We start from the raw sequence: 27,609 nt of genomic DNA, 5'->3' as shown, positions 1-27,609 counted from the left end.
AGTTCCAGCACCCTGGCAGCCTGTCGCTCACAGGTGCCACCACGGTCGCCTACATCAGAGCCGGTGGATTGCACCGTGCTAGGGCTGGACCTGGGGATCCTTGACATCAGAGCTTTCGGGTTAGGTGTCCCCGTGCCCTGGCCGGCTGTAACCTGCAGCCTGGTGAGAATTAGCACACCTGGCCCCGTCTGGACCCGCGCTCCAGGCGACGATCATCTGTTGCTGGGGTGCTCGGTCACTTTACACTTGGGGCTCAAGGGTCCTCTTCTCTTCTCTTAGTTCTTTTCACAGTGGAGTTCAACCACCCTCATGCACCTTGATCTCTCTAACTTTCCGGAAAGCTCCAAGAGGCCCCAGGCTTGCTCCGCCCTCCGAGTCACGTGAGCGCCGCAGTCCTCCGCCCGGAGCAAGGAGCAAGGTGGGCCCCAGGAGCGTGGCCGGGAGGTTAGAGGGCGGGCTCAAAATGGGACACCCTAGGACTTGAAAAGGAATGAAAGTCTGGAGGTGGGGTCCGAATGGACCTAGACAGCCGGGGTGGGCCCTGAGGGGTCCAGAGACCCAGCGACTTAGAGGCCCCGTGGGCGTATCTGGAGTAAAGGACTTGGAGCAGGCCAGGCAGATCCAGGAGACTAGCGCTGGCCGGCTGGACCGAGCCCTCTAAAGGACCTGTAGAGTGAGTGAGACTGAGAGTGAAGATCCGGGGCTGCTAATGAACTCAGAGTGGAGGGAGGGGCCAGGAAGGCTGGCACCGGGAGGAGGTAAACAGACCTAGAGTTGTGGATCCAGGAGCACCAATGAACTTAAAGAGTGAACTCGGGAAGGGCGGGCACCAGGGAGGGCCTAACGACCTGGACGGATGGATCCAGGGCCACCAATGAACTTGGGGAATGAAGTTGGAAAGGTGGAACCGGGGAGACTTTGGAGGGAGGGCTCAGGAAAGCACAATTACAAGGACAGAAGGTGCCACCTTGGCGGAATGGATTTGCAAGGGGGGCGTGTCGGGCCCAGGAGGCGGGTTCAGGTTGGAGTCCCAGCGAATTCCAGGGACTGGAGGGCGGACCTGCACTTAGGCGGTACTAAAGAACCTGTTGGGTGGATCCAAGGGGTAGCGAACCCGGCGGGGCCAGGGGCTGGTGCCAAGGGAAAGGACCAGGAGTGGCCAAGGAGGCGGGGCTGAAGAGCGCGCGTGAGTCCACCGCAGGGTCCAGCACGGCCACCGGGCGTCTGCGCCAGCGCCTGCGGGGAAGAGTCAGCTAAACTGGAGGCAAAGCAGAGGCCACAGCCCTCGAGCAGTGGGAGTAACCTTTGTAGCTCCGCTCCATCCCGGTACCCCTTTCCCTGCTAGTTTGGACAGACGATGATCCCCGCTGGGGGCCGAGGAAGCTGAGGTTGCGGCTACCGCATTTGGTCCACTAGCGACCTTCCAGTCGTCTCTATGGCGCTGCCTGGAGCCGAGGGCACAACTGACACGCCGCTGTCCCCGGGCCGGGGAGACTCGGGGAGTTCGTCCTCCGGGATGTGGGCCGCGCTTTACGACTACGAAGCGCGGGGCGAAGACGAGCTGAGCCTGAGGCGCGGCCAGATAGTGGAGGTGCTGTCCCAGGACGCCGCGGTGTCAGGCGACGAGGGCTGGTGGGCCGGCCAAGTGCAGCGGCGCCTGGGTATCTTTCCCGCCAGCTACGTGGCGCCGTGTGGCCCCGTGCCACCGCCCGCGCCGCCCCCGCCGCGGCCCTGCTCGCCGGTGCACGTGGACTTCGAGCGCCTGGAGCTCAAGGAGCTGATCGGCGCCGGCGGCTTCGGCCAGGTGTACCGTGCCACCTGGCAGGGCCAAGAGGTGGCGGTGAAGGCCGCGCGCCGGGACCCTGAGCAGGACGCGGCGGCGGTGGCCGAGAGTGTCCGGCGCGAGGCGCGGCTCTTCGCCATGCTGCGGCACCCCAACATCATCCAGCTGCGGGGTGTGTGCCTTCGGCAGCCGCACCTCTGCCTGGTGCTGGAGTTCGCACGCGGCGGGGCGCTCAACCGCGCGCTGGCGGCCTCCGCACCGGATCCCCGAGCGCCGGGACCCCGCCGCTCACGCCGCATCCCCCCGCAGGTTCTGGTCAACTGGGCGGTGCAGATCGCCCGCGGCATGCTCTACCTGCACGAGGAGGCGGTGGTGCCCATCCTGCACCGCGACCTCAAGTCCAGCAACAGTAAGTGAGGCTAGCCACTAGGGAACGTGGTGCGGAGAGCAAACAGGTGTGTCTGGAACTCTGAGAACCAGATGACTGTCTCTGGCTAACTTGCTTTAGGGCTGTTCGTGCTCACTCTGGTGTTACTACCCTCGAGCATCCCTTTAAAAGACAGGAACAGGTGATTGCATATAAATTCTTGTTACACTCTGGACCTGCGGCAAACTCTAGGCAGTGGGTGTATGTCTGTGTAGGTCTCCCATTAGCTCAGGTCTTTGTCAGCCCTGGCCCTATTTAGCCTGGTGGCCGGTTTTTAATTCTCCTCTCCATTTCCTTCCACGTTACAAGCGTCTTATTAAAGTTTCTAATTCCTTTCTCCTGGTGCGCGGCGCTGCAAACGGTGGGCTTCTTGCCTTCCAAGCAGGCACTGTGCTGCTGAACTCCGCCCCCAAGTCATCTTTCCCCAAACCTTACCGTTCAGATGCTCAGATGCATATGAAACACGTCCTTATTTTGTTTGGAGGAATCTTTTCTGTAAATCGGAAGCGCCCATTTGGGCTGAGAACAAGGCACCGACCCCGGTACAGTACTGCAAACTTTAAGTATCAGGCTGGTGTCAGTTACCTTATCTACAAGTCAGATTGAATTTTCCAGATGTTAGCAAGGAGCTGACGTCCGGTCTAAGCACAGACGCTGACAACATTTGCCGTCCACGAGAGCTAGAGGGGTTCGCAGTTTGAAGTTGCTTCTTCTCCACTGAGGGGGTCTTCCCACCCCTACAGTGAGATGGGATCTCTCGCAACAACTGAAGGATTCCGCCGGAGCTTATGCGCATGCGCATGCGCACGCCCCTCAACCCTCAGAAACCTGCCAGGGCAGGAGCTAGCTGGAAGGGCGTCAGTGTCCTCTAAGTGCCAAAAGATAATAACCAGGTCGATGAGCGTTACCCTCCTCATAAGCGTGCACAGATTCTATTTTGCTGTCATGGTCTTTCAGTTCGGAAATGTACTTGGAAGTTAAAGCGTTCTCTCTGTTATGAATGCTTGGAATGTGGTACCCACGTGTGAGCATTGGATGACTCAAGCCCTCCTCCTCAGCCTACCTAATTTAGGTCTCAGCTGCTGCAGTGATGGCCGGGGCAAGGCGCCCTGTGTCTCAGCACTCCAGCTGACCGTGTGGAAGTCCCCGGAGTGATTTGCTTTAAGGATTCTGTCAAAGTAACGTACTGCCATGTCTTTCTTTTATGTCTGTGTATTTACGGGTGTCCAAGTGCACACGTGGGGGGGTGTGCGTTAGGGTGTTCCTGCGTGTGAAGGCCTGCTGTAGAGCTTCAGTGTTCTTCCTTAGGTGCCCTATGCCTTTTTTTTTTTTTAACGTTGAGACAGAGTTTCTCACTTTCCTGGAATTCAGAGGATGTGGCTAGGTACCTGGCCTGTGGAGCCCCTCCACTGGGACCAGGAGTCTGGGCCTCCGCATGGAGTGTGCTGCCAGGCCTGGCTTTTTGTGCAGTTTCTGAGGACGGAGCTCAGGTCCTGCCGTTGCACTTGCACGTGAAGCCCTTCTCTGACTGAGGCGTCCGCACTACAGGGAGTTTATTAATGTTAAGCGCTTGATGCTTAATAGTTCCTACTATCAATTCACTCTTATTTCCTAAAGTCTGATATCACGGAGAGCAGCATGTGCGTAGCCTGCTGCCACAGAGCAAGGCAAGCCTCTGTTTGTCCTGCAAACCCGACTGCTGGGAGGCCTCTGCAGAAGGGAGGTGGGGGAGGGGGAGCAGTGCACCTTGCCGGCCCCTCCTCTGCAGGATCATCATGATCCTGGCATTCTGCAAGTTAATCCTGCTAAGATGCATCCTTCCTTACACTAGAGGTCCAAGGCCATAGCTGCTGCTTTTGTGTTGTACCCAGTCTGGTTTGGTGGGCGGGCCTTTGTTTGTGCGTGCAGTTGCAAGCACCCACACGTGAGGGAGACCAGAGGACAACCTCAGGACTTTTTCATCGCTCTGGTGCCTGAGACAGAATCCCTGACCTAGTACAGCTTAGCAGCTCAGTGTGTCTTGAGGGCCACGCCACACGTCAGTGCATGTTTGCTAGGTGTGCTTAAAGCACAGGGCGGCATGGGAATTCTTGCTTACATGTGTCCACATAAAAACTGGACTTTTAAAAAGAGTTCCTAGTACTTTGTAAACTATTTTAAATAGTTTTAAAAGTAAGACTGGTTAAATGGTTTCCGTTGATCCCAGCCGACACTAGCCTGCTGTGTGTCTCAGCCGACACTAGCCTGCTGTGTGTCTGGGAGATCCTTTAGAGACTCCTACCTTTAGCCTTTGAGAATCTTTTCACCCTTGGAACAAGGAGCCAAATTTCCTAGGGCATGCATAATTTCTTTAAAGAGAGTCAAGTTTTCCTTTATTTTAAACTGTTACCATTGCAAGCTGCAGATGTAGCCCAGTTCCTAGGGTGTGTTCTTAGCACAGGACTCCCTGCATCTCCAGCACCCCAGAAAGTGGGTGTGGTGACAAATCGATCGGACCCCTGTACTCTGAAGGTGGTGGCTGGAGGATAGACAGACGGTCCAGGGTTATCCTAAGGTACACACTGAGGTTAAAGCCATCTTGGGCTGTATGAGATTTTTGTCCCCAAAACTAAAACACTTAAAATTTTATTTTATTTTAAATCACTCAAAATGGACTGGTTGGCTAGACGGTAACTTGGCCAAGGGTTTGTTCTGATTTCACCTCAAGTATAATTTAGTTAGAACAAGGTGGGATATTTGAATGACTGTGGCCTACAGTGGTCAGAGCAGGGCTGCACAAGGCTCTGCCCTCAGTGTGCGTTCTGTTTAGTGAACGCATGAAGTATTTTGGGATTCCGTCTGATGCGTGAGGCTGTACCTCCTCGTTCTGACTGTGGGGTGTAGTAGTGACATGGCTCAGGCACCTGTATGACCTTGTTTTTTGCTGACGGCAGTAGTTACTGCAGAGTTACTGACTGCAGACAGAGCTTTGGGTCAGTATGGGGCTTATTTGCCTGTGCAGTTACCACATGACAGTGAGGATCAGGGGAAGACTTTCACCTCAGCCAGTGGCAGTTACTGCTTAAACAAATGTTAGAATTTGTTGGAGATTCTCCACCTTTTGACAGATTTTTTTCTTCTCTAGTGCGTTTTAAGTCTTACTACTTCCTGGGGACTTGTCTGTGTGAAGCACCGATGGCTGAGACAACAGTTGCCCTTTGCTGACTGATGGTTACAGATTGTGTGTGTGTGTGTGTGTGTGTGTGTGTGTGTGTGTGTGTGTGTGCAGGCCAGAGGTCACCCTCAGGTGTCATTCCTCAGGATGCTGTCTGCCTTGTCTTTGCGACAGGGTCTTGCCCATTTAGCTGCTGGCCCAGGGGTCCTGCTGACTCCAGCTCCCAGCCCTGGATCATAAGCACGTGCTACCATGCCTGGGTCTGTCATGTGGGTTCTGGGAGATCAAACTCTGGTCCTTATGCGCAGCAAGCACGTCTCCCCCACCCACTGAAACCCCCAAGCTGCAGGCGTTGAGCTTCCTGAGGTAAAGAAATGCTGGGAGCACAGCGCAGCACAGAGCAAGCACAGCACAGAGCAAGCACAGCACAGCACAGAGCTGTGTGCTTGTGTCCTGCTGGAGAGTGGAAAGAGACAGTTCTGAGGAGCTTGAAGATTTCCCCCTGCCCCAGTACTAAGGACGGAGCTCAGGGTCTCACCAGAAACTTGGCAAGCAGCCCCTGCGCTCCATCCTCCGACCTCTTACTGTTTCATTCGGAGGCATGGTCAGGAACCTTGAAGAACTCCGTAGCCCAGGCAAGCCCTGAGCTTTGGAACCTCAGCCTCCGGAGCTGCTGGAACGAGTCCGAGCCATCAGACCAACAGGCTTTATGTATACATTCAGAGAGGTCAAAAAGCAAAATGAAACACCTTGATTCCAGGATGCATTTAAATCACCCCTAGCCCTTTCTGGGTCACAGGGACACTGTGGCAAGGCAAGGGTGGGTCACAGTGTCTCTGCTCGTCAGAGTATGATGAGGAAGGGCTGGCGCTCACGCAGGTAATTGTTAGCATGTCTGCCAGGTAACCAAGCAGGTGAGAGGGGGCTGGTGGTGGAGGAGAAGGAACCATCTCAGAGCAGGGCCTACAGGAAGCAGCCTGGGTGGAGAGCTTGAGGCTGGGTACACTGTGCCAGCCCTGTGGACTCAGGACACTCTTATGTCTCTGCCTGGCATCCTGGGAACATTTTGTGCCCAGAACTGATATGCTCTGACTTGTGTTATTTATTTCATATATGTAAAATATATATGTCTATATCATATATTTAGTATATGTAATAATATGTGTATATATGTTTTATTGCTCGGGGTGGAAAGCAGGACTAGCAAGTGCTCGACCACTACGCTACACTGCCGCCCTGACTCATGTTTTCAGTGACTAGCCAATGGGCAGAAGGTTGGTGTGAAGTGAGTGAAGGCTGCCATTGCTGTCCCATGGAAATGGCTTTCAGGGGTCTGGGGTGGGGCCTGAGACACGTGGTGCAGTGGGTCCTTGCTTGCTCACACCGGCGGTGAATGTTTAACCTTACCAGACTCCTGAAAGTCCAGGGCATTAACTTAGGGGCACTCAGGCCTGGTTTTATTTTGTTTTGCTCTTGAGACGGAGTCTGGTGTGTAGCAGGCTGGCCTCACCTCTTAGGTACACAGGATGACCTTGAATCTCAGATCCGTCTCTACTTCCTGAGTGCTGGGATTGCAAGCATGTGTCACCACAGAGTGGGATGAAGCCTGGGGTTTTCCTGCACGCCAGGGGAGCGCTGCACCACCTGAGCCATCTCCTGGTGGCTGTGTGACCAAGGTCAAGCTACAGAGCACCCTGATTTGTGGTATTGTGTACAGAGTTCCTCTCTTGGAGGCTGACTCAAGTCCTGTGGGGAAATCTGTTCCACAGTTCTTAACACTTCAAAGGCAGTTGGGTAAACATCGCTGTGGAGGCAAATGGCATTTGTGAGGAGCAGTGAGCAGTTACAGGTGTGGCTGGATGGAAAGGCCCGGACGGGTTTGTGGAATGCTCTCAGTGTGGCCGGTGCCAATCACCTTGGTGCTTCGCAAGGTTGTGCACGCATAGGGAGCCGAGGAACAAGATGGCCCTGTCTGCTTTATGATGGCGGAGTCAGGGGTTCCCGAACGGCGGCAGTAAAAACGTGACCCTCAGGCATCAGCTTCACACACTTTGTTGATAATTTATGAACGAATCACTGTACATTTGGATTTTCTTTTTAATTCTCTTGAGACTCAGAACATATTAATTTGGTTCGCCGCCTGGCTGCAATTTTTCTTCTCCTTTTAAAATATTTCTTTTTTAGTTTATATGTCTGAATATTTTGCCTGCATGTATGTCTGCTTACCAGGTACATGCCTGGTGCCCACTAGTGGCAGAGGAGGACATCAGACTAGTAAAACTGGAGTTACAGACCGCTGTGAGTAGCCACGTAGATGCTGGGAACCAAACCTGAGTCCTTGGAAGAGCAGCCAGTGCTCTTAACCCCTGAGCCATCTCCCCAGTCCTATTGTCTTTTAAGTGGTGTGTGTATGTGTGTGTGTGTGTGTGTGTGTGTGTGTGTGTGTGTGTGCTGTGTGGTCTGGCATCTCCTCACCCTGGTTTTATTTTCTGAGGGTCTGTCACCTGAGGGTGCTTTATTGATGGAGCTGCTCTGCCAGCCCCCAGCTACTTTGTATAGGTGCCCCCACTGTTAACGTGCTGAGCTTATGGAAATGTCCGTGTTGAGTTCTCATGCCATGAGCTGTGCACAGTTATCATGACAACGGAATACTGTTGCGAAGGCCTGTCTCATGGAATTGGTTTGGGAGCGATTTACCTGTGTCTTGGTTTTCTTTCCATGTCTGTCTTCTTGTACTTAGAAAGCCCGCTCACTCACTCACTCAGTCACTCACTCACTCATACACACACACACACACACACACACACACGAGTTATACATTGACAAAGAATCCATATATTAGGTGTCTGGAGTCCTTCTGGGCTCCTCTGTAGTGGACAAAGTGGAAACAAGTTCCTCCCCTAGTGCATCAGACAGACACTAACTCTGTTGCTTGGTGAATGATGCTTAGCCTAAGTGCTCAGGTCGGAAGGACGATGAGAGTCCAGTGTGGTGAGCTCATGCTTGGAATATTAACATGGGAAGCTGACGCAGGAGGATTGCTGGGAGTTCGAGACCACCATGAGCTCCATGGTGAATTCCATGTCAGCCTGGGCTATCCAGAGTAAGACAGTAAGACATCTGGGCATGCTAGTGCAGGCTAGTGGACAGCTAGCCTGGGCTACAAAGTCAGACCCTGTCTCAAGGAAAATAAAAAGGACGAGCTTTTTGTCAGTGTTGAGCAGCAGCGGCCGATTGTTCTCCAGAACATGGGTTCTTAGGAAAGTCCAGAGTCTTGAGGAAGTGAGCAAAGAAGCCTGCTCTTGTGGGCAAGCCTTTGTCAGGTTCCTGGCAGGAAGCTGCTGTGGGGGTGAGGAGAGAGCCCTTACGAAGCTTGAGATGGCGGGCTGGTTTGGACGCAGCTGTGCGTGGCCTCACATTGTCCCGTGTATGGTTTTGGGTCTGTGAACATCACGAACAGCAGTTTGAGACCACATGCAGAGGGCCCTGGTTGGAGTGAAAATTTGGGACTCAGAGGGAGGAAGGGAGGGAGGGGAGTCAGAAAAGCCAGCTGTCCTCCGCCGCGCTCTGTAGATGTTTTGGGAAGAGAAGACAGAGGCAGGAGTAGCTGGGGGGCTGGGAGATGTGGGCGGGGCGTGAAGCAGCGGGGGTGGGGGTGGGAGGGGCTTCTGTAAGGCCAGCAAGGGTAGGGCTGGGGCGTCCTGGAGCGGCTGGCTCTAGGGGCTGGATTCACACCCCTGCTTGGCTCTGCCTCTGGGAACAGGTGTGACCCTTCCTCCAGACAGCACAGGTGAACGAATGGTTTCACGCTTGGAGGTGATTGAAGGCCAAAGAGCTTGTGCTAATTTCTCTTCCTTCAGACCACTCCTTCCCCACACAGTTGGTTATGAGGTTACTCAGTTCAGCCAACAAAGACAACAGGAAGTACTTGAGAATCGCCAGATCCAGCTGCTATGCTCCCAGCGCCCACGAGGTGGCAGCCGCAGTTCCAGAGGACCTGACCCCCTATTCCGGCCTCCGAGGCCACTGCAGGCACATGGTACACATGTGTACATGCAGGCAAAACACTTACACATAAAACAAAATCTTCAGAAGAAAAGAGAGAACCTTCCAGTCACGTGGGAGGGAAGGCCCCAGGGAAGAGGTTCCTACACATTATTCCATACGGAAGCAGGATCTGGTGAGGAGCCCAAAGATGGTGGCTCAGGGTCCGTGGAGGGGCTCAAGGCCCCCGGCTTGCTATAAGGTGGTGAGCATTCACCCAGCGAGCAAGCTCTGGGAGGTGGGAACAGGGAGACAAAGCTGTGGCTTTTGCTTTTGTTTAAAATTTAACAATGACTTTAGATAGCAGAATTGTTAGGAGGTGGGGGGGTGGGGGGGTGGCTCACGTGGAGAATGCAGAAACAAGCTGGACAGATCAGTGTCCAAAGGTGGCAAATAGACTTGAAAGCGGGGGCTGAGATTCAGGCCTCCGTGGCTCAGGGGCGAGGGGTGACGTGGGAGGTGGATTGAGGAGCTCAGAAGAAACGCCAAGTCAGTATCGTTAAACTTGGACAGTTCCCTTCTGCTCCACACCCAGTGCGCCCTATTGTGTGCAATATGGACATTCACAAGGTGACCTTGTGACCCTGGGCGGACAGCAATGATGCTTGTAAGTATACTCTACTTTGCTCCCTGTTTTCCACGTGCTGGCTTTTTTTTTTTAACAATACAATCCTAGTTAAAGATTAATTAAAACCCATCTGTCTCACAGAATGGAGTCTGGATTCAGTGACCCCATAAACGTTGGAGAAAACAGAGTGGGTATGCTGTAAATTTGTTTTTAATTACCCTGCACGCCAGGAGAACTTCAGAGATGCTGGGGGGATTCTCCACCTCATGGCTGGGTGGGCAGCCAAGGCAAGGCCTGGTACTGAGGAACAGAGCCAACAGAGCAGGGCGGAGAGTGCCCGCTGCAGCCTCAGAGAAGGTTCTCAAAGACTCGGCGGCTCAGCCGCTGAGGAGAGGAAGCTTTCCGAGGCCAGGAAGCCCACGCGCTTGGTGTGTGACTCTGGTCCTACCCGATGCAAAGCCTTTCCAACTCCGAGGGACCGGAAGTGGAAGTAGGCACCCGAAACCCTTGGGGACGTGGAGGGAGGGCCCAGGCCTAATTTACCCGCTGAGGTGGCATGTTGTGGTTTCGGTCACATTGCCCAAAAGATAAGGAATTTCAGGAATTCTGCCATGCCAGTTGGAAGCCCGCACAATGGGCCTTTCATGGAGGCCGGGCCTAGGGCTGGCGCTGAGGTGTTATTTTAGCTTGCTTTGTGTTGATGTGGAGTGCGAGGTGCCAGTTGCTAGGGGAACTTTGGTCCCTGGCAGGACAGCTGCTAACAATTGCGCAGGCCTCGCTCCGCCCACTTAGGAAGGAAGCTCGGCCAGAGCCCAGTTCTCCCCCCCAGCTGCTCTCCTGGGTAGTGGAATCCATGCGCTGGCCTTCCATGGGTGCGGATCTGGGGACTAGGCACATTCTGAGGTCCAGGGTCACTGCTGCTGCTGTGCCTTCTGCATTGGTGATTTTTCTCATTGTTGGGGCCAAATTCCCGATAAGACTCCTGAGGGATGAAGGGTTTATTTTGGTTCACAGTACAGAGGACAGCCCAACCCCTCTGTGATGGAGGCACAGACAGGAGGGGGAGGGGGGCAGCCGGTCAGGTCACTTTCTGCACTTTGTCAAGAAAGTAGAGTGTGAACCGGAAGTGGGGCCAAGCGATACCCTAGAGGCCCCACCCACTGTAACTTTTTTCCTCCAGCAAGGCTCCACCCCCTAAAGGTTCTACAACCTTCCAAAACAGTGCCACCAGCTCGGGACCAAGTGCTGAAACACATGGTGTTCTCTCTCTCTCTGTCTCTCTGGTCTCTCTGTCTCTGTCTCTCTCTCTCTGTCTCTGTCTCTCTCTCTGTCTCTCTCTCTCTCTCTGTGTGTGTGTGTGTGTGTGTGAAGAATGCCTGAAAAAAAAAGTTTTACATAACTGCAAGGTCTTTTCATCCCTGGGCCTTTATAGAAGGATCATTATTCCTTGCAAATAAAGATAGCACAGTGGGGGCGTGGCCAGGCGGAACAGGAGCTGGTGAAGACGCGAATCATTTGCATTTGTTTCTGTGGTTAGGAGCACCCACTTCAAGGACTGGGGGCCACACGTGTTTTTAAATAGGGATTTATCTTTCTTAAAATTCAAAAGGACAAAATGGGCTTTTAGCTTCCAGGGAAGAGCTAGCTGTTCAAGCAGGCATCTAGTCAGCGTGAGGTTTTGGCCGTTGCCTCCCTGGTAACAATAGTGCAGGGATGGAGATTGTGAGAGATCCTCCATGCAGGGCGTTTTGGTTAGGCTTGTATCGATGCTGCAAAAACAACGTGACCGAAAAGCAAGTTGGGGAGGCTTACACCTCCATATTGCTGTTTATCACTGAAGGAAGTCAGGACAGGAACTCAAGCAGGGCAGAACCTGGAGGCAGGAGCTGATGCAGAGGCCATGGAGGGTGCTGCTTACCGGCTTGCTCCCGGTGCCTTGCTCAGCCTGCTTTCTTATAGAGCCCAGGACCAGCAACCCAGGGATGGCAGCACCCACAACGGCCTGGGCCCTCCCTCATTGATCAATTGATCACTAATTGAGAAAATGCCTCACAGCTGGATCTCATGGAGGCATTTCCTCAACTGAGGCTCCTTCCTCTCTGATGACTCTAGCTTGTGTCAAGTTGACACACAAAGCCAGCCAGTGCACAGGGACACCTCTGCTTACAGCCCTGGCATCTTGGGTTAGGTTTCTTAATCTGTAAACTGGATGTTTTAATTCTTCCTGGCTGGCTGGCAGGAGAAGGGCTGCAATGTGTGGAAACAGCTCTGCTCAGTGGGAGATGGCTGACTGACAGCACTGGTGTCTTTACTGTTAGAATGGATGCTATAGCATTGGTGAAGGCTAGCCCAGCATTGGTGAAGGCTAGCCCAGAGTATGATGAGACATACAGAGTACAGTGTTGCTCTGGGGACTTGGGGGAGTGAGTTTCTGTAGCTGAGTTTTATGTGTAGTTGCACAGGGAAGGGTTAGGCAGGAGGAAGAGTGGCAGACAAGCACAGGGGACGGGCAGGCACCAGCAGGTGTGGGCTGAGCGGGGCAGCCTGCCCTCTGAATTTCCTACTTCATGAAGTCCTGGTATCTCACTAATTATCTCCATGGGCTCAGACGTCTGTGAGAGTTCTGCAGACATCGGTGCTTGATAAGGAGCTATGTTAATATGTCATCTATTGGCGGCAATCTCCTGTGCACTCAGCAGGAAAGACACTCTGCTTTGATGAGGAAGGAGTTTCTTGGAGTGAAACATTTATTTTTCTTGTCGTGCTGACTTTGATAACTGATCTTCTCTGAGACATCCTGGTAAAAAGGCTCTTGACCCTAAGAATCATTAACTTTCTACTTCAGCTGCACCATGCAGGAAGATTTTCTTAAAACTTTACCTGGCCATGGCTGCATACTGTTATAAGTTAAATAAAAGTGGCAGAATACAAATACATACCAGCTACTCTGGTAGCTACCATGAGATTGTATTTTTTTTAATTTATTTAATCTAAACGAGCCGATAATCTTATGTTTACATTTCACAGTACAATGAAAACTGCACTTTAAAATTATACTCACCCTGCCCCACCCCCCACCTCCAAAATTATCCTTTTTGTTCAAAGCTGGGGCAGGGTTTCCTTGTCAGCCTCAGCTCTGTGACGTCCTGGTGAAATACAGCAAGTAATACAGAAGTGACAAAGAGGCCCCTTCTGCTCTTATCTATCTGTCTGGGTTGTGCCAGGCTAAGAGGGCCCCATTATAGGGTGAGTGGGGGTTCTCAGTGTTGTCGGCCCAGGCATCATGGACGGACAGCCTCCCATGGGTGACCTGATTCCAGAAGCAAATCTCATGGAAATCATCCCAGGGGAAGGAGGGCCTCCCCCATGGGTGCTGGGGTCATACTGGGTGGCCTGTATCCAGGAGACAAGGGGTGGGGGGGTCATGGCGCACGTCAGAGGAAGAGCAGAGGGTGGGCGTGGAGGGAGCTGTCCTTAGACACGTGTGGCCAAGAGCCGTGGGTACAATGCGCACTGTGGTCACAATAAAACCTGGGCATGTTTTGATGCAGGCCTTGGCTACCCAATCAAGATGGTGTTTCAGATGCCACTTTAGAGGGCTGGGTGCGTAGCTTAGTGGTAGAGCACCCCCTAGGATGCAGAGAGCTCCAGGTCCTGTCCCTGGTGTGGAGATCAAAGATAGAGGGTGGGTGATGGGAGGCGGGTGTGAATACAGCCACAGTGTGTGCCATAGGCAAGTATCTGTGGTCAAAGGTTTTTTTTTTTAATGGAAAGGGTTTTGCTATTAAGACTATGAAGCAAAGCAGTAGAGGACTTAGAAGCAATTGGCTGGGGGTCGGGCCGTGTGCCAACGTCCCTCCCGCCCTTCCCCCGCAGTTTTGCTGCTGGAGAAGATTGAGCATGACAACGTTTGCAACAAGACACTGAAGATCACAGACTTCGGGCTGGCGAGGGAGTGGCACAGGACCACCAGGATGAGTGCCGCGGGGACCTACGCCTGGATGGCCCCGGAGGTCATCAGGTCCTCCCTGTTCTCCAAGGGCAGTGACATCTGGAGGTGAGCACCCGCATTTGGTTGGAGCTGCAGTGGCTTGTTGTTGTTGTTGCTGGCTTCGTGGTCCTGCCGAGAACAGCAAAGTGCGTGTGAGCGAGGGTGGCTGACTCAGGCGTGGTGGCGGAGGTTGCTGCTCAGTGTTGTGTCCCACGGTAACAGGGTCTGGGGTCACGTCTTGAAGGAGAAAGCTTTATTTTTGGCTCAGGGTTTCAGACATTTCCATCCATGGGAGAGGAAGGGACGATGGAGGACGGAAGGGGGCAGGGGGAGGACTAGCCAAAAACAAAAGGCCATGAAAAAGCCATAATTTATGGGGGAAAATGACATTGAAAAGGTATTCTCTTTTGTTAATTTTTAATTTTTATTTATTTATTTTATGTATATGAATGTTCTATCTGCATGTACAGCTACATGCCAGAAGAGGGCAACAGATCTCATTATAGATGGGTGTGAGCCACCGTGTGGTTGCCGGGACTTGAACTCAGGACCTCTCTACTTGTAACTTTTATACGTTGAGACGAAGACTCTGTAGCGTCCCGGGGACCGTGGGGAACCCTAAGAGCTTTCCCTTCCATGGCTTAGCGAGTCAGACCCTCTGAGGGCAGAGGCTGAGCGTGCTCATTTTATAAAGCAGCAATGATCTTTTCATGGAGTTTATTATGGGGACTCTCTGCCCAGATGAAAACAAGCTACAGAATGGAACTTGGCTATCTTTTAAGAAATTATCTGTCAGGGGTTTAAAAAAAACCTGCTACCTTCCCCATAAATTGATTTTATATTGAATGTCATGCCCCAAGGCTAGGCCCCTCTCTGTGTATCTGCCCTCCTCTGTTCCGAGTCCTGTACTTACAAGCTGGAGTTGGGGGAGCAGACACTTTAGAACCTCCAAATGCAGCCAGAGCAGACACAACTCCGAAATCCACCTGTACTTTGGTTTCAGTTGTGCAAAACCTGATGATCTGAATTTTCATTAGAAGTTGCCAGTTAGGAGAGAAGGAGAGATGCCAGGCCGGTGACAGTAACAGATGGCTGGGGCCGGAGAGGTGGTTCAGTGGGCAGAGGCCCTTGCTGCCAAGCCTGGCACCCTGAATTCAGTCCCGGAGACTCAGCTGGCAGAAGGGGAGAACAGCCTCCCACCAGAGGAAGTCATCCTCTGACCTCAGCTTGCAACCATGGTGCTCGCGTGGACATGCGCTAAATTAAAAAAAAAAAAAAAAGAAATGAAACAGCAAGAAGAATGCCAGCTGTGCAGGCTCAGTGGCGTGTACCACCGGCCAGCCACTCAGCAGGCTGTAGAGAGTGATCCTGTTAGCCCAGGGCTTGAGAGTGTAGCCCTGAGCGACACAAAAGCTCAGCCCAAGTGTGCGTGATCTGTCATCTAGTGGGGGACTAAAAAGAAATTCTGCGTGTGGAGGTTTTGACTGACTGTGTGTCTGTGCACCACATGTATGCAGTACCCGTGGAGGCCAGAAGAGGGCACTGGATGCCCTAGGACTGGAGTTGGAGACAGTTGTGAGCTGTTAAGTTGGTGCTGGGAATAGGACCAGAGTCCTCTAGTGACCCTTTAACTGCTGAGCCATCTCTCCAGCTCCTTTCTGGGGACTTGTGTGAGACAGGATCGCACTGTGTAGCCCAGACGAGGCTGGAACTCTTAATCCCTCTGCCTCAGTCTCCTGAGTGCTGGGGTTGCAGATGTGTAGCACCGTAATCCAGCTATTCTGGGGTAGAGCCGCCTTGGGTCAGCTGGAAATGCTGATCCCAGTGGCAGTCAGCTGATGGGTGGGTGGGGGGGTGCAAAGGGCGAGCCCAAGTCACTAATGGGACCTTTACTTTCCAGCTATGGAGTGCTGCTGTGGGAGCTGCTCACAGGAGAGGTCCCTTACCGAGGCATCGATGGACTGGCTGTGGCGTACGGGGTGGCCGTCAACAAGCTCACACTGCCCATCCCGTCCACCTGCCCTGAGCCGTTTGCAAAGCTCATGAAAGGTGTTGTTCAGCCCTGATCTAGAGAGTCTGGGGGCCAAGGAAAGTCCTGAACAGGGACAGATACGATATGTTTCTTATTTTTTAAAAAGCAGTGTGTGTGCTGTTGAGGTGGTTTGGGTAATAAAGGCATTTGCCACCAGGGCTCACAGGCTGAGTTTGAGTCCTACGTGCTGGAAGAGACCAGATGCCCATCGGTGCTCCTCTGATACCCTGAGCACGCACGCATGTACAAATAAATAAATAAATGTATAAATTGAAAAAGCAAAGGAAATATTAAGCTAGATGCAGTGGCACATGTCAGAAATCCTATATTATTATTATTATTATTATTATTATTATTATTATTATTATTATTATTATTATTGGAACAGGGTCTCCTATTAGCTCAAGCTGGCCTGGGAACTAACTCAAAGCAATCCTCCTGCCTCAGTTCCTTGGATATTGGGATTCTGGCACAGCAGCTAGGCCACAGCACAAAAAAACCCCATGCATCCGTGGACCAACACAGGCCCATCTCACTGTGAATCTGTCACCTCTGACACGAGTGTTGGGGACACGGGGCACTCGGGTGCTCATGGATATGCACGTAGGATCTTAAGCAGTCAGCTCTGCAGATGGGGTCTCCTGGCTTAGGGTGGCAGGCGGCCTTCTTGGAGATACAGCTGTACTGAGAGGGGAGAGTAATGTGACTCTCATTTGTCGCAGAGTGCTGGGAACAGGACCCTCACATCCGGCCCTCGTTTGCCTTCATTCTCCAGCAGCTGACGGCGATTGAGGAGGCTGTGGCGACCGAGATGCCCCAGGAGTCCTTCCACTCCATGCAGGAAGACTGGAAACTGGAGATTCAGAACATGTTCAACGAGCTGCGAACCAAGGAGAAGGTGAGAGTGTGCGGTGCGCAGTGCCACCCGGGCCACGGGGACGCCAGCCAGGGCAGTCTCACTGCTCAGTGCCACCTGGGACACGGGGACGCCAGCCAGGGCGTTCTCACTGTGCAGTGCCACCCGGGCCACGGGGGGACGCCAGCCAGGGCGGTTTCACTGCTCAGTGCCACCTGGGCCATGGGGACGCCAGCCAGGGCGGTCTCACTGTGCAGTGCCACCCGGGCCACGGGGACGCCAGCCAGGGCGGTCTCACTGCTCAGTGCTACCTGGGCCATGGGGACGCCAGCCAGGACGGTTTCACTGCTCAGTGCCACCCGGGCCACGGGGATGCCACCCAGGACGGTCTCACTGCTCAGTGCCACCCGGGCCACGGGGACGCCAGCCAGGGGCGCTTGGCATTCTGCCATGTGTAGTTTTTTTTTTTTCTAAGTCAGGGTTTCTCTGTGTAGCCTTTACTGTCCTGGACTGGCTTTGTAGACCAGGCTGGCCTTGAACTCACAGCAATCCGCCTGCCTCTGCCTCCCAAGCTGCTGGCCAGGTCACCTGCACCTTTGCACTCAGGGCGCAGAGGCAGGAGAAACAGAAGCTCAGGGCCAGCCTGGGCTACATGAGGCCCTGTCTTTAAAAATCTTTCCAGATTTTAAAAAAGAGAGCACATAAGAGAAGTGAAGAGATGGTTTAACATTTTGCAGGGATCTTGGTTTTCCCCTAAAGGATGATGAACTGTACATGTATGTAACATGTAATTATGAGCATCATCCTTTCTGTGTTGAGCTGTAACTGGAGATTGTATTTTGAAACCTAGGTGTCAGAGGGCACACTGCCACCGGCACTCCCGAAGCCCCGGCTTCCATCCCAGAACCTCGAAAACCAGAGCCTGTGACTAACACATATTTGTTATTTGCCATGCTCAAGAGTGTAACTGTATCTTCACTTCTCTAACGTGGTCTCTTCTCTATGAAGAAAAATGTTTGGGGCGGTTATGTCTCTGTTGCTCCTACTGCTGACACCCAGCATTGTACAACATAACAGAGTGCAGCCTGACGGTCACTGCTCGGCACTCCATCTTAGCTTGAGGCTAGCCTGAGCTACATAGACTGGGTCTCAAAACGTGAGCAAATAAATCAGGTTACTCACAGCTGTTGTTTGTTGACGAGTGTTGATGTGTGACTTACATGTCAGTGCAGTGGGTCTCAGCCTTCCTAACACTGAGACCCTGTGATGTAGCTCCTCATGTTGTGGGTGACCGCCCCCCAACCATAAAATTACTTCATTGCTACTTCATACCTGTGATTCTGCTGCTGTTATGGGTCATAATGTAAATATCTGAGACGCAGGATGTCTGGTATGTGACCCAAAGGGGTTGCGACCCACAGGTTGAGAACAGATGTGTCATGTGCTCATGAAAGCCAGAGGTGAACATAAAGCCACGATAACCTCAGGTGTGAAAACGAGTGAGGGAGGCCTTTCCCTGTCAGGAATGAACAGAGGAGAAGGGAGCTGGTGTTGGTGTCCCCCACGTTAATAACAGGCTGGGTCATCTTGGGCACAGTGAGCTCACTGTGAAGGGCTGGGCGAGCGGTACAGGAAGCCCATGTTGATCTCCTCGGGTCCTAACTTTGCAGGAGCTCAGGTCCAGGGAGGAGGAGCTGAGCCGAGCAGCCCTGCAGCAGAGATCCCAGGAACTGCAGCTCAGACGCCGCGAACAGCAGCTGGCAGAGCGGGAGATCGACGTGCTGGAGCGAGAGTTGAACGTCCTCATCTTCCAGCTGAGCCAGGAGGCGCCACACGTGAAGAAGAGGAAGGGGAGGTTCAGGAGAGGCCGGCTGAGGCTCAAAGACGGCCACCGCATCAGCCTGCCCTCAGGTTCGTGCCGTCGGGACTTGGGGGGGGGGCAATGTTCAGGAGGTAACATTTCAAGGTGTGGATGAACGGTTTTGTGAATGAGTGAGTGCACGGATGCTTGCCAACCCTGGCCCTGACACACTGATTGATGTGGAGGACATTCATGGATGACGTGTGAGACGGAAGTTGTGTGATGTCACGTCACTGCTCCTGAATATTTGGCTCTCAGCAGTGAGTGCTGTGATGGGCATCTGAATAAAGAGGAGAAGGCGGGTGGAAAGCCAGCATACATTAGCCCCCTTTTTTGCCTTTGTTAATATTCGTGTTCTGGCCTGCATGTATTGCCGTCGTTATATGTTTATGAGTCCCTAAACTTGGGGTGGGAAACGACTAAGCACTCGGGTGGGAAGAGTTGGAAGAGTGAAATCTTTCCAGCCGAGCCCCCCACTCCTCAATGAAAGAGAGGTGGGACAACACCCCACATTCTTTTTGTTCTTGCTTTATTTTGTTTTTTTTCGAGACAGGCTTTCTGTGCTTAGCCCTGGATGTCCTGGACTCGCTTTGTAGACCAGGCTGGCCTCAAACTCAGAGACCCGCCTGCCTCTGCCTCCCGGGTGCTGGGATTAAAGGTGTGCGCCACCACCGCCCAGCTAACACTCCACTCTCAAAGCCCTCCTCCAGTGACATATAGCCTCTAACAAGGACATCCCTCCCAAACCATCCAGACAGCCCCAGCAGCTGAGGGCCAGGTATTCAAATGCCTAGAGCATTCAGGGGGCACATTTACCATCCAAGCCACCACACATAACATACCCTGCAATGGATTCTTGTACCTTATGGAAGAGACATTGATGCCTGGAGTTCTAGAATGAGCCAACATGGCTTGGTCACGTATTCTACCACATCCTAGCCCTGTTCCCAGGCCTACAACATCTACAGGAACGAAACTACCCCAAATGAACTGTCTGTGGCTGTCGTAAGAGCACCATGACAAAGGGGATGCTGAGACTCGCGTTTGCAGGTGGCCAGCCATCACTGCAGGGAGCTCATGGCAGGAGTGCAGAGCAGCTGGCCACATCCACAGCCAGGAGCGGAGAGAGATGAGCACACGCCTCCTTGTGCCTGCCTTTGAGTCTTTGAGAAGTGATACAGGGCCATCCTGAGAAACAGGCCCAGAGATTAGGACATGCCTGGAAGAGTTGCTGCCTAGTGACGGTGTTGGTTATGACTGTGAAAAAGACAGTGAGGAAGATGATGTTTATCCCTGAAGAGTTGGCTCTTTCTTTCTCAGATTTCCAGCACAAGATCACGGTGCAGGCTTCCCCAACCTTGGACAGGCGCCGGAGCTCGGACAGCAGACTCTGCAGCCCACCCAGCAGCCCAGTGATGCTCCCCCGCCTCCGAGCTATCCAGTGTGAGCTCTCGTCCATGGTGCAGCAGCCTTCCTCTTCGTCAGGGTCATGCCTGCCATGGCCACACTGAGTGGCTGTGCTTTCACAGTGGTCTGTGTGGGTAGGGGATGGTGAACACATGGCAGTGAGGATTTGGAAATAAAAGCTGGCCTTGGGGCCAGGTGTAGTGGCACGCTCCTGCAGCCCCAGCACTCAGGGTGGGAGGGGAAACTGAGGGCAGCCTCAGCTATATATTCAAGACCAGCTTGAGCTATAGGACACCCTGGCTGAAAGAATAGAAGAAAGAAACAAAAAACAAAACAAAACAGAAAACCCAAAACAATAGCAACAACAAAACACAAAGAAGTTGGTCTTGGCTCTTAGGATATTTTTTTTTCACACTCCAGTATAAATGTGACATTGTGTCAATGCAGTGGGGACCTGGAACCAGGAGTCCAGGTTATCTCAAAGACACTGCTACATTAGACAGCATCTCTGTCTTCTGCTGAGGTGACTGGGGATATAGCTCAGTGGTAGAGCACAGGAAGCCCAAGACCTAACCCCAGAAAAGCAACCCTAACCCTAATCCTAACCTCTGACCCTGACCCTGACCCTAACCCTAACCCCTGACCCTGACCGTAACCCCTGACCCTGACCCTAACCTCTGACTCTGACCCTAACCCCTGACCCTGACCCTGACCCTGACCCTAATTCAGGAACTTGAACATGCCTTGAGCACTTTACAAACAATATAAAGAAGATATGTTTTCCTGTTTACAGAAGTCCTGTTTTAAAAGGCAAATGTCCGGATGGAAGTTTGATGTCTGTCTTCATGAGATTTTCCCTTCCATGTGCACACATAGATAACTACACAAGTCTTCAAAACTTATTTTACATTTATTGTAGACCAGGCTGGCCTTGAGCTCACAGAGATCCACCTGCCTCTGCCTCTCGAGTGCTGGAATTAAAAGGCGTGCGCCACCAAGCTCAATACTAGTTACACAGTTTCAAAGGAATATGTGGTTTGTAGTTTCTTTAGTAATCTCTGGTGTGTCTGTACAGTGTGTGTCCATGCATGTGTCCACGCGTGTGCCTCAGAGACTGTGGAGGCGGGAGGGGGTCCTCTCCTGTTGTCTCCTTTGAGACAGGTCCCCAGACCACACGGACGGTGATCTGCTGGGGATTCCCCTGTCTCTATACCCTCAGTCTATTCCTTTCTTCCCCTAGTCTTTTTGCTACTTTAAAAAAAAAGTTTCTTATGAATACAAAAAGCAGTGTTCCAAGGTGGGTGAGTGAGTTGTTCTCACTGTTCTGTCAGGCGCCTTCACTCCATGCAGAACAGAATGGATTCTCGGACCTCTTACTAACGTCAGTGTGTGACAGTGCTTTCCCTGTGTAGTAACTGCGGATGAGAGCAATAAAACCCGGGGAAGGAACTCGGTCTTCCGGCAAGAAGACTTTGAGGACGTGAAGAGGAACTTCAGGAAGAAAGGCTGCACGTGGGGACCGAGCTCCATTCAAGCGAAGGGAAGACCGGAAGGCCGGGAGCGGTACGTGTGTGAGGAGGGGCGCCTGGCACGCACTGGGGTCGTAGAGCAGAGACACCTGGGTGTTGCCTCAGTGCTCTGCAGCGTGTTGGGCTGACTGTATGGCATGACTATTTGTTCAGTAAATAGTTTGACATCTTCATGTATCAAGTATAATTTGGGTTGTTCACTCCTTCAGAGGACCTGGGTTTTATTCCCAGCACCAACCTGATGGCTCACAGCCGCCTCTAACTCCAGGGGGTCTGCCTCCCTCTTCTGACCACTGTGGGCACCAGACATGCGTTTGGTTTGCACGCATACATTTGGGGCAAAAGGATCTAAAATGTTGTTAACGATTTTATTTGTACTTTGTGAGGCCTTCAAAAATCCAAAAAGCACAAAGGTATCCTCTTTGCACCTCTAAAAACTCAGCCACTGGGCTGAGATGATCAGGGGAGAAAGTGCTTGTCTGATAAGCATGAAGAACAGAGTCCCATGTCCAACACTTGCCAACGCTGGGCAGGTATGGCAGCCCAGGGTAATCTTAAACCCTCGAGGGAAAGAGACTAGGGATCTCTAGGGCAAACCAGCTTGCCACCCTAGGCGGAATAGGTAGAGACCCTGCCTTGATACGACATAAATAGAGAGCAATTGAGGAAGAGACGTAACATCAGCCTCTGCCCTCCACGTGCAGGGCACAGAGGTGGAGAAGCACACATGCACATACATATACTCACCACACACAAGTAACCATGCACATGCAAGCACATGTGCGCACACACAGCCGCACACACACACACAACACATGATCATACCAAACCATTTATTGCTAACATGTGTCTGCTGCATTGGGGTCTCCTGTAGTTTTATTGTGTGAACGCAAATGTCTTTCTCTCACAGGGTCAGACCTCTCTCAGATGGCCACAGCCCTTGGTCGTCTCTGTTAATAAAAAGTCAGAAAACCACACCCTTGGCTTCACTGTTTGTGGGCCAGCCAGGTAACTGTGCCTCAGGAGGCGGGGAGGCTGGGGTGTTCTTAGCTCCTGAGGGCTCTAAATCATCTCACGTGGCCCTCAAGTCTGCTGAAAGGTGGCGTCAGGTCCTTCACGTAAGCCCGTGGGACTTCATGGCGCTACGAAAGTGGGCGCCACGTGTTTGGGGACATAGAGTTCATAGCGTACCAGATCTTACCGGAAAATCTAGCACCCCACTCAGCCATGTAGGCCAGGTGAGTTTGGAATGGTAGCTTGCCGGATAAAGGATGAGCCGGGGCTATGCTATAGTCTGTGCAGAATGAGCTCAAGAAGGGAAATTACTGAAGGCCTTCAAGGATGGCTGTTAGCAAAAAGAACCCAGCCATTGACACCGGCGCGTTCACAATAGCCTTAATACTGTGACAACATGGAAATGTTTCAGTAAAACTAGAACTCACCCCCATGTCCCCTCCTCTTAAGGGGTCCCTTCAATAAGCAAGGAGAATTAGTGGAGCGACCGGGGCTGCGCGTGAGCAGAGGTCTTCAGGGGAAAGGCAGGTGTGTATAGGAGAGAAGTCCCGCCCACTGTCTTGGAGAGCGTGGCCGTCCTCATGGGAGTGAGGCTATGTGTCGGAGATCACCACTCAGGAAACGGGGCAGGTCTGTTGTGTCTTACCTTGAGCCCAGCACAAGGAGGTTGCAGTTGCCTCACGCCTACAGGAGAGCCTCACCCTCCTCCTTAGCTGGTGAACTTGGTGACCTCCAAGGGACCTTGGCCTCTCTGGAGAAATCACCTCCCCACACACCCCTTGCGCTAGCCCCAGCTTCTGATTGGGTCTGTCACAATGCAGCTTTCTGGCTCCACCTCAGGACTTTGGATTTTGTGCCAGGTTGGCCAAGAACTTGGGTGTCTTAGTTGGTGCTGGCTTAGGGTTTGCGACTTGAGAACTCTTGACGTGCTATGTAGCAGTCTTGTGTGCAAACTGAGCAGTGGACACGGGCTGTGCACTTTGGTGAAGCAATAAAATATGTGCATCTTGTACGGTGGTGTGTGTGTATGTGTGTGTCCTCACACTGGTTTCTGTCATCAGTGCTGATGAACACTTTCCTGAAGGGCAGGAAGTACCGGTGACTTCCATACATCCTTTGGGAGCCTGCATCCCGGGGCTCGGGGCTCTTCCCACCAGAGTTCTCTCACTGAAAGGCCTCTGCGTGTTTTGGTGTAGTGTGGTACCTCATGGAGTCCAGGGTGTCAGTACAGGCTCAGAGGTGGTGTTTGCTACGCAATAGTTCTGCGGTGCTTACACCTGTATCTCTGCTTAGGACCGTGTGAGGAGCTGGGTCTTGTCCCTGATGGACAAATGAAGTCTCCTGGCCAGGCCTCTGCTGCTCTTCCTCTTTGCAAAGACAGCCAGGGAGAACACTCAGCCACGGCCGAGAATCCGGAGAAGGAATCCCCTAAGGGCTCCCTGATGAACAACGCGGGTGCGCCCGTGCTGAGGAAAAAGACGGAGTCGGCTCTGTGTGAGTGTGGGGTGCTGCTGGCATCGCTGGCTTTGGGACTGGATGTAAGGAGGCTACACGGAGCTCAGGCCCCCAAAAAGCCATCACCCAAAGAGGAAAATAAGCAAGAAGGCATCCTCCAACGGGTCCCTAGGTGCCAAGAGAGCACCAGCCCACTCCTGAGTCAGCCGCCTGCAGGCAAGACACCCAGTGATGATCCCGCTGTCCTGCTGTCAAGTGCCACCCGCCTTTTCTCGAAGCCTTCTCTCTCCACGAAGTGTCTGCTGCAGGCTGGTGAGGAGGAGCCCTCTCTGGGGAGCACTCGGGTCTCTTGTAGTCTCAGGAATGCTCAATCCAGATTCCTGTTCTGTCGCCCCAGAAAGAAGCTGTGAACTCACCCCTGGGCCAAAAGTTAAGACTGACTGTGACGTGTTGAGAAGCTCATCGCCTGCCTTCCCAGAGCAAACAGGGGAGAACCTGCCAGCCGGTGCCCCTGGAGGAGACAAAGAATGCCACTGTGTGCAGCCAGGGTCTGAAGAAACCTTCTCACAGTCTCCAAGTAGGTAGCAACAGCCCCGTACGGGTGCCATGGCACTGGGGAGGGTGGGGAATGTGAGCTGGACAAGCAGTTCTCTCTTTTTCTAGTGATTTCTGTTAATAACTTGATACTGTGTGAGCCTTTATAATTTTAATATCACCAGAGCGTAGACTCTGAAGAGCGGGCCTGATTAGGATCCAGCAGCTTCAGATTGTAAGATCATGTAGGTACAAAGCAAGCGATGGGTCACACACGGGACCAGGGTCTGGCCACAGAGATGGGTCACAGGCCCATGTGCCAACAAATAGAGGGCAGAAGAGCTGACCACAGCCCCGAGCCACAGCCATCTAACCCCAACCCTAAACCTCTCACCCCAATGCGGACACCAACCTTAACCCTAGCATTAACGCTAAACACCAACTCTAACCCTAAACTCTAACCTTAAACACTGACACTAAACACTAAACACCTAACTCTAACCCTAATCTCTAACCCTAAACACTAACAATAAACACCTAACTCTAACTCTAAACCCTAACAGTAAACAGTAACCTCTAATTCAGACATAAAACCCAAGCCTAACCCTAAACCTAAGCCCTGCCTCTAAACTCTGATCTTACCCTCTCACCCTAATGCTAACCAAAAGCTGTCTTCAGGCCTCCCTGGGATACTGTTGTCACATGCTGTGCTGGGCCCAGACTGAGGTCCTTGTCACCTCAGTGTGGTTGGTGTGTGACAAAGCTGCAGCTGTAGTGACTTAAACAATAGACCCTATTTCTCCCACTGTCCTGCAGGTGGAAGTCCAAGGCAAGGGTGTTGGCAGGGCTGGGTCTTTCTGAGATGTCTCTGCTGGGCTTGCTCACATGGTCTCTCTGTGTCCCGACACTGCGGTTCTTCTGAGTGTGTCATGGTCAGAAGACACCGGGGCCTGCCCATATGAACTTATTTTAGCGTAACCACCTGTGAGGATCCAGGTCACATCTCTAAGGCTGGGGAGACAGCTCGGTGAATAAAATGCTTGCTATGCACATAACACAACCTGATTTCAAACCCCAGAATGCACATCAAAATATTGGGTGTGGTGGTGCACACCTGTAATCGCAGCATTGAGGGTGGAGACAGGCAGATGCTTGGGGCTTGCTGGCCAACCTGTCTAGCCAAATCAGTGAGTCCCAGGCCACTGAGAGACCCTGTCTCTGAAAATAGGTGGAAACATCTGGGTACACACACACACACACACACACACACACACACACACACACACACACGCACACACCCAGGTCATAATGTTGTCACAGCTGTGTAGAAGCTAGTGCTCAGGTTTGCTGAGTGTGACCTTGGCCACATCTCTGTAACACGTCTGTGTACTGATAAGCTACGTCACCTCTCCTGTAGTTAGGTAGGGCTGTGCTAAAAAAGGCAATCATACAGGTACAGGTACGTCTGAGCCTTGTTTCTTTTGTATGTGAAGATAGTTAGATTACCGTCATACACGGATTCTCTGAAGCTGTGGCAAAGCTATTTGAGCCGGGCACAGTGGCTCATGTCTGACATCCTAGCTATGAGGGGCCTCGGTGAACATGGCTGGGAGAATTTCATAGAGCAAAACGCCCTTTCTGGTCTAATGTCATATTTTCACTAAGGAAGACGCCCCCTGGTGGCTGTGAAAGGCTTGTGTAATCACAGTCTTGGGACTCTAGGTAACCCCACCTTCCCTCATCACTTCAGAGGTCGGCCTGCTCATTGTACACTGTCTGTCCGTCTTGGCTTTCCTTTGCCCAGGTACCCGTGGAGACTCTGGACGGCCACGCTCCGCCTCGCCTGCTCCTCGCAGTGACTGGGCAAGCCAGGACTCTCCTGCACAACCCCACGGTGTCCAAGCCAAGTGCCAGGCACGCCCTGCCCTGCCACAAAGCCCACACACTGCTCCGTCGAGAACATCCCCGCCTCCCTGGGCCTGTGACAAGGACCATGCGCTGCCAGCCCTTGCCTGTTTCCTTGGTGCCCAGGAGAGGAGCAGGTACCAGGCACCTTCCTCGCTGGACACCAACTTGGAAGGTCAGAGCAACGACTGTGCCATGCCCTCCTGTAGAGTGAAGAACATGATGTGCCAACCGTCCATCTATGCCCTGGAAAAAGACTTTCTGACCTGAGGGCCTTTGCCCTCCCGACATTGTCAGAGGAGGTGGCCACGTGCAGGCACTATGCCGTGTGGAGGATGCTGACCTTGAGGCGTTACCGGTAACTACTGTTGGCTGCATTGTGTCCCCTGGATGCCCACAGGAGTGCAAAGGAGTGTCAGCTGAGCCGGGGATCATCTGAGCCTGTACCCATGCTTCGTCCTCATGTGTGCTCAGCCTGGAGCACGTGGCGAAACCGTAGTGACCAATGCTCTTTGCTTCCTTCCTCATCCTTTTTCTTCTTTTCTTGTCCTTTTGGGTTTTTGTTTGTTTTTTGTACAACAGAAAGCCAAGAAGTAGCTATTCACTTCTTGACAATGATAATGTGATGTTAAAAAGTAAAGATATTCTTTAGAGGGGATAAAGTCCCTGCTGATGATTGGAGTTGATTCAGAGTCCTGCTGAAACCACCCAGAGAAAGCAGTAGCCTTGTAATGTGGAAGTGTGTATGTCCAGTTGACTCCCAAGCTACGCAAAGACAGTGCTCTTCCCGGAGGTTTTGTTGGATGTAACCTATAAAGGTTTTTATCGAGGCCCGGAGAGATGGTTCAACAGTTAGTGCGCATATAGCAGAGCCTGGCGGCCCGTGCGCTGTAGACCTCAACAGACTGAAAGATTGTTTAATCCAGTTCATGTTAATCCTTCCCCTCCCACTGTAGCCGGGGCCCGCCACGCTATGTGCAGAAGTCTGTGCCTGACAGAGGTGTTTACACAGGTTGTCTGTTTTGTAATAAACATTTTTATAGCTTGTC

At 52.5% G+C, this 27,609-nt stretch overlaps 1 protein-coding gene across 1 annotated transcript; it reads left to right on the top strand.

Annotated features, from left to right (window-relative positions):
* Window positions 1-789: 789 nt before the first annotated feature.
* MAP3K21 (mitogen-activated protein kinase kinase kinase 21) lies at window positions 790-27,609 on the top strand. Its single transcript, XM_084757681.1, has 11 exons — window positions 790-2,192; window positions 13,853-14,033; window positions 15,868-16,016; window positions 16,722-16,897; window positions 18,526-18,766; window positions 20,037-20,159; window positions 21,536-21,686; window positions 22,563-22,660; window positions 23,960-24,433; window positions 24,519-24,698; window positions 26,460-27,609. Exons 1-11 carry the CDS (start codon window positions 1,436-1,438, stop codon window positions 26,828-26,830), a joined length of 2,901 nt encoding a protein of 966 aa, XP_084613807.1. The 5' UTR covers window positions 790-1,435; the 3' UTR covers window positions 26,831-27,609.

The sequence above is a fragment of the Acomys minous genome, assembly GCF_964271855.1.
Source record: "Acomys minous genome assembly, chromosome: 14".
NCBI classification, from domain to species: Eukaryota; Metazoa; Chordata; class Mammalia; order Rodentia; family Muridae; genus Acomys; species Acomys minous.
The sequence above is the reverse complement of the archived record's forward strand: the minus strand, read 5'-3'. Positions and strand labels throughout refer to the sequence as shown.